The sequence below is a fragment of the Phoenix dactylifera genome, chromosome 1 (assembly GCF_051530095.1).
Source record: "Phoenix dactylifera cultivar Ajwa chromosome 1, Ajwa_hap1_PhDact_Kaust_v1.1, whole genome shotgun sequence".
Taxonomy (NCBI): domain Eukaryota; kingdom Viridiplantae; phylum Streptophyta; class Magnoliopsida; order Arecales; family Arecaceae; genus Phoenix; species Phoenix dactylifera.
Genome location: NC_143190.1, coordinates 26561158 through 26567821, shown reverse-complemented (window position 1 = coordinate 26567821; position 6664 = coordinate 26561158). Strand labels below are relative to the sequence as shown.

The window sequence follows — 6664 nt, the reverse complement described above, 5'->3', positions numbered from 1 at the left end:
TCGGAGTAGCATCCGAGAGAATGGACCACGGCATGCCGGGGGCACGGTTTCATATGCATATCTATGAAAATTTTGTGACTTGCACTGCTGCCTTGTTTAATTTGCATACATATTACGCCATGATGATTATTAGACAAATATGCATGTCAGCTTCTCAAACCCTGATATACATGTTTAGCCTACTAGTTGATCCGGTAGGATTATGCAGGATTACTTACTGAGCCGTGTAGCTCACGTCAGTTTATGCTTCGTTTTCTTTCAGATCCTCACCAGTGATCGCCATCAGATATGTTTTTGTCTATTTTGTTACAGAGCTTCGTTATTTTTGGAGAAGCTTATATACTTTTGTATATTTGAATAGCAAGAAATTCTGTATTTTTGGTGTCAGACTTAAAGGTTGTACTTAAATATTTTAATATATAAAAGTTTGAATCCTTTTTGGCTACCTGTTACCCCTGTATGAGGCTGCGTGCTACTGTGGGCGATAGTCGGCAATAGCACGGCCGTGTCACGGATCCGGGTTCGGGGCGTGACATTCTTGTGGTATCAGAGCCTCAGGTTAAACAATAGAATAACCATAAAATGCCTAGGGCAAAGGATAGTTAAGAGTGTTACCATCATGAAAAATATTATAATATGCTAGTTTATGGTAATCTTACTGTGAGAACTTTTGACTGCCAGGCGATTGTTCGAGAGATATGGACGACGACAGGAGACCACCCTCCCCGAAGCCTAGTGAGCAGTCGGTCCCCCCAGATACTCCATGGTCTGCAGCTGGTCAGGCAGGCCTAGCCGGAGTATATCAGCTCATGGCACAAGTGCTGCAAGGGCAACAGATGATGCAGCTGGCCGCTATGCCATCAGCAGACTCCTGCTATGAGAGGTTCCGCCGACTGAACCCCCCGACCTTTGAGGGTGGGTCTGACCCCATGGCGGCAGAAGCATGGATCCGGGAGATGGAGAAGATGTTCCGAGCCCTCCACTTTCCTGATGAGGTGACAGTCCGACTGGCGACCTCTATGCTGACAGGAAATGCCGAATACTGGTGGACGGCCATGGAGACGGCTTATGCCGTTGACGGACTCACCTGGAGGGACTTTAAGAGGATGTTTTACAACCAATATTATCCAGACTCAGTTCACCTGGCGAAGCAGAATGAGTTTTTGACGCTGACCCAGACCGACCAGATGTCCGTTCTAGAGTACGCCAATAAATTCAACGAACTGGGACGATTTTGCCCCCAGTTCATGGAGGAGGAGAGAAGCAAGGTAAACAGGTTCGAGCAGGGGTTGAGGTACGGGATTCGGTCCCGAATATCCTCCCATCTATCCTCAAGCTACAAGGATGTACTGGACCGAGCCTTGAAGGTTGAGGCTGACCTGATACGGTCCGGGAGAGAGAGGGAGGACCTGAAGAGGACCCGGTCATCGGGAGCACCGAGTAGTGGGTCCAGGGGCGGCAAGGGATCTGTATCCAAGAAGAAGCCGAGCAGAAGCTGCCCCATTTGTGGCAAAAACCATAGCGGTGCCTGCCTAAGCAAGACCGGGGCTTGTTATTCTTGCGGGCAGACAGGACACATCGCCCGCAACTGCCCTAGCCGAAAAAGGGATGAGCCCAGGCATACTGCACCGGAGGACCAGAGATCGAAGGGTAACCCTCGGGTTTTTGCACTGACCCATCAGGATGCCAGTGCCAGCGATCAGGTGGTGACAGGTACACTTCCAGTCAACTCGGCCCCTGCCCTCATTCTATTTGATTCTGGTTCTACGCATTCTTTCGTGTCAGTCAACTTTTCCAGACAATTACATGGCATACCTGAGAAATTATAAGAACCATGGCATGTTGCTACACCCCTTCAGAAAACCGTAACTGTTGACACTAAATATAGAGATTGCATAATTCAGATAGGGAAAAAAGAATTAGAGACAAATCTTCTACAGCTTGACATGCAAGACTTTGATATTATCTTGGGCATGGACTGGATGTCACAGTATCACGCCCACATTGATTGTTACCATAAAAGAGTGGTATTTCGAATACCTGGGGAACAAGAATTTTTCTTTCAGGGCGACATACCCCTTCAAGGTGCTCCTACACTACACTTTATTTCTGCCTTGAAAGCTGGAAAGGCTCTGAGAAAAGGGTGTATGGCCTGTCTGGCCTGTGTAATGGATACCCAAAAAGAGGTCAAACTGGAAGACATTCCAGTAGTCAGAGAATACCCGGATGTCTTTCCGGAGGAATTACCAGGATTACCCCCAGACCGAGACATCGAGTTCACTATCGACCTCGCACCAGGAGAGGGGCCAGTCTCCAAGGCTCCTTATCGGATGGCCCCTGCTGAGCTAAGGGAATTGAAGGTATAACTACAAGAACTCCTGGATAAAAGGTTCATCCAGCCCAGTGCATCGCCATGGGGAGCTCCTGTCCTGTTTGTGAAAAAGAAAGACGGGAGTATGCGGCTATGCATCGATTACCGGGAATTGAACAAAATAACCATAAAGAACAAATATCCCCTACCCCGGATCGATGATCTGTTTGATCAGCTGCAAGGCGCCCAAGTCTTCTCCAAGATAGATTTGAGGTCGGGTTACCATCAGCTGAAGATCAAATCTGAGGATGTGCCAAAAACTGCATTTCGAACCAGGTATGGGCATTATGAATTTCTGGTTATGCCTTTTGGACTGACCAATGCCCCGGCTGCATTTATGGACTTAATGAACAGAGTCTTTAAGCAATATTTGGATCAGTTCGTGATAGTTTTCATCGATGACATTTTGATATACTCAAAAAGCCGGAAGGAACATGAAGACCATTTGAGGGTGGTGCTACAAATCCTTCGAGAGAAAAGGCTGTACGCCAAGCTGAACAAATGTGAGTTCTGGCTGGACAGTGTGGCGTTTCTCGGCCATATAATCTCCGAGAAAGGAGTGTCAGTGGACCCCAAGAAGATAGAAGCGGTGGTGGATTGGCCTCGTCCCACCAACGTCAAAGAAATTAGAAGCTTCTTGGGACTAGCCGGGTACTACCGGCGATTTGTAGAAGGATTCTCCAAAATAGCTACTCCCTTGACCCACTTGACTAAGAAACGGGCCAAGTTTATCTGGGACGACAAGTGTGAAAGAAGCTTTCAGGAGCTTAAACAAAGATTAGTTTCTGCCCCAATTTTAACATTGCCGTCCTTAAATGGAGAATTTACCATCTACAGCGATGCTTCCAAGAACGGGCTAGGCTGTGTGCTGATGCAGGATGGCAAGGTGATAGCCTATGCCTCGAGGCAACTGAAACCCTATGAACAAAATTACCCGACACATGACCTGGAGTTGGCCGCAGTAGTGTTCGCCTTGAAACTTTGGAGACATTATTTGTATGGCGAACACTATGAAATGTACGCCGACCACAAGAGCCTAAAGTATATATTCACCCAGAAGGAATTGAATATGAGGCAAAGAAGGTGGTTGGAACTCCTGAAGGATTATGACCTGAGCATTAAGTACCACCCAGGGAAAGCCAACGTGGTGGCTGATGCCCTAAGCAGGAAATCAATAGTGGGCTCCGCCGCATTACTCACCACTCAACCACAGATTCAGGGGGATCTCGATAAACTACAGGTTGAGGTGGTTACCCGAACTACAAGAAGTTTGCTGGCCGCCTTGAGTATACAACCAACCTTGATCGACAGAATAAAGGTTGCCCAGCAGTCTGATAAGCACATCTGCCAGCTCAAGGATGAAGTGGAGAAAGGGTTGCGACCCGAGCTCCAAATGCACCCAGATGGCACTCTAAGGTTTGGCCACCGACTGTGTGTACCGGCAAATATTGACCTGAAAAAGGAAATCATGGAAGAGGCCCACCAATCCCGTTTCTCTATTCACCCAGGTAGTTCTAAGATGTACCGGGACCTTCGGGAACATTACTGGTGGAAGGGGATGAAGAGAGAGATAGCTGAGTTTGTGGCCCGATGTTTGACCTGTCAGCTAGTAAAAGCAGAGCACCAGAGGCCGGCAGGGTTGCTGGAACCAATAGAAATTTCTGAATGGAAGTGGGAGCACATCACGATGGATTTTGTTACAGGACTCCCCAGAACAGTAAGGAAGAACGATGCGGTATGGGTGATAGTTGACCGTCTCACCAAATCGGCCCATTTTCTACCATTCAGAATTGGTACTCCTTTAGACAAGCTGGCCCAATTATATATCGACGAGATTGTACGCCTGCACGGAGTACCAGTGAGCATCATTTCTGATCGTGACCCCCGATTCGTGTCCAGATTTTGGGGAAGCTTTCAGAAGGCCATGGGTACCGGACTGAGGCTCAGTACAGCATACCACCCCCAGACTGACGGACAGTCAGAGCGGACAATCCAAACTCTGGAAGACATGTTGAGGGCTTGCACTGTGGACCTAGGTGGAAATTGGGATAGTCATATACCACTGGTGGAATTTGCTTATAACAATAGTTACCACTCTAGTATCCAGATGGCCCCATACGAAGCTCTCTATGGGAGAAAATGCCGATCCCCCTTACACTGGGATGAGGTCGGGGAGCGGAAAATGCTAGGCCCCGAACTAGTCCAGCACACCAGAGACAAGGTACTACTAATTAAGCAAAGGCTTCAGGCTGCCCAAGACAGACAGAAAAGATGGGCTGACAGAGGAAGAAGGGCCTTGAAATTTTTGGAGGGGAACTTTGCCTTTCTAAAAATTTCTCCATCGAAGGGTATCACCCGATTCGGAAGACACGGCAAGCTAAGTCCCCGCTACATCGGCCCATTCGAGATTCTTGCCAGGATAGGCAAGGTTGCCTACAAATTGGCCCTACCCCCGGAGCTATCAGGCGTACACGATGTCTTCCATGTCTCACTACTGCGGAGGTACGTCCCGGATCCCAGCCATGTGGTGCCACATGAGCCTCTGCAATTAAATAAAGATTTAACCTATGAGGAGACTCCCCTGCGCATCATAGACAGAAAAGAGCAAATCCTCCAAAGGCGCACCATTCCCTACGTTAAAGTCCAGTGGACCAACCACACTGAAAGGGAAGCTACCTGGGAATTGGAGGAAGAGATGTGACAATGTTACCCTCAGCTCTTCGAGAACCAAGGTATGCTTAATTTCGAGGACGAAATTTATTTAAGGAGAGAAGGATGTAATGTCCGGGCCCAATACAGACCGGGCCCAATACTGCAGGGCCCAGTTAAATAGTATTGGGCCAGGGAAGGGTTAGCAGGCCTTGCAGGCCCAAGAAGAGTAGGCTGCCATCTCCCCGAGGGCTGAAAGGACAGTACCACCAGGTGGCCAACGGAGAGACCCCCCACAGAGCATGCACAACAGAAAACCGCCACCTCCTCCTTCCCTCGGCAGCCGAGCTGGGAGCTGGCCGGAAGGGGAGGGCAGCTGGTGGCTCCCGGGGCTCTGAGGAAGGAGAGGATGCCACCTCTCCTTGGGGTCAAATCCTAAGCCAAGTATTTATAGCCCTAAAACCTGCTAACCCTGATTTTTGGATATACCCTCCTAAACCTCTAACCCCCTGGAATTACTGTGCCAGAGAGCTTGGGCCTGGAGCTGGAAGCAGAAGGTACCCCACAGCCCTAGGAGAAGAAGGAGGGACTTTGCCGAGAAGGAGGCACTGCCCAACCCCAGTCTACTGAATCAAGGTAAGGGCCCTGTAAGTAGGTCTCTAGGCAAGGGATAGGGTGGTGGTACCCCTCTGTGGGTATTCTCCCCTCTGTTTCATTGATGAAATAGAGGGAAGGAGACCGGCACAGAGAGGAGGAGACCGGCACGGGAGAGAGACAGGAGGAGGACTGTGGGCCGGACCCATGGGCTGCGGGCCGGACCTACAGGCCGCGAGCCGGCCTGAGAACGGTCCGAACCCGAGCCCAACGCTACCCGAGCCGAGCCCAACCGAACTCGGCCTGCGGATGACCGGCCCCGGCCGGGACCGCCCTCGGACAGAAGGGCAGCTAAGGGGTCGCCGGGTCTGGCCGTACCGGCGACAGGCGCGGCCCCGAGGCCGCCAGCCTCAGCCGAACCCCCCCGCCTCTCCGCCGGCGAAGAGGTGGCGGCGCGGCTCCCACACACAAAAAAAAAAAGAGAAGAAGAGAAAAAAAAAAAGGAGAAGAGGGTGAACGGAACTTACCTCGGACCACGGCCTTACCTCGCCGTGGTCGGAGCCGGTGAAGACCCGGAGGAGATCCGGCGTCGATCTCCCCCCCCCCTCGGCTTTTCCCTTCTTCTCCGGCGTCACTTCGGAGAAAGGGAGAAAGGGGACCTGCCTCCCCCGCCGCTGTCCCGAGAAGGGAGCACCACTCCGGCCGGCGGATCGGAGGGCGCTCTATCTCCCCGGCCGCCTGCGAAAAAGAGGGAGGAGACGGGAGGCGGTGGGGAACCGGAGGAAGGGGGGGAGAGGGAGAGACGCGGGCGAAAGGGGGAGGGGCAGAAGCCTCTGGAACCTCCCGGAAGAAGGAAAAAAAAAAAAGAGAGAAAGGAGGGCCTTAACGGGCTAGCGGGTCGGATCCAAGTCCAGATCCGAAACCCGTTAGGCCCAAATGGTTCAAATCGATTGGGTAAGCCCAAATGAAGGGTCGATCCAAGCTCAATCAGATTGGATGGGTCAATTAGGCCTAATTGGTGTTGGGTCTGAATCCGACCAAGCCTGAATG

General features: G+C 51.0%; 1 protein-coding gene across 1 annotated transcript; it reads left to right on the top strand.

Moving 5' to 3' along the window:
• Positions 1–698: 698 nt before the first annotated feature.
• Positions 699–1829, top strand: LOC120107131 (uncharacterized). Its single transcript, XM_039120299.2, has one exon. It carries the CDS (start codon positions 699–701, stop codon positions 1827–1829), a length of 1131 nt encoding a protein of 376 aa, XP_038976227.2.
• Positions 1830–6664: the final 4835 nt, after the last annotated feature.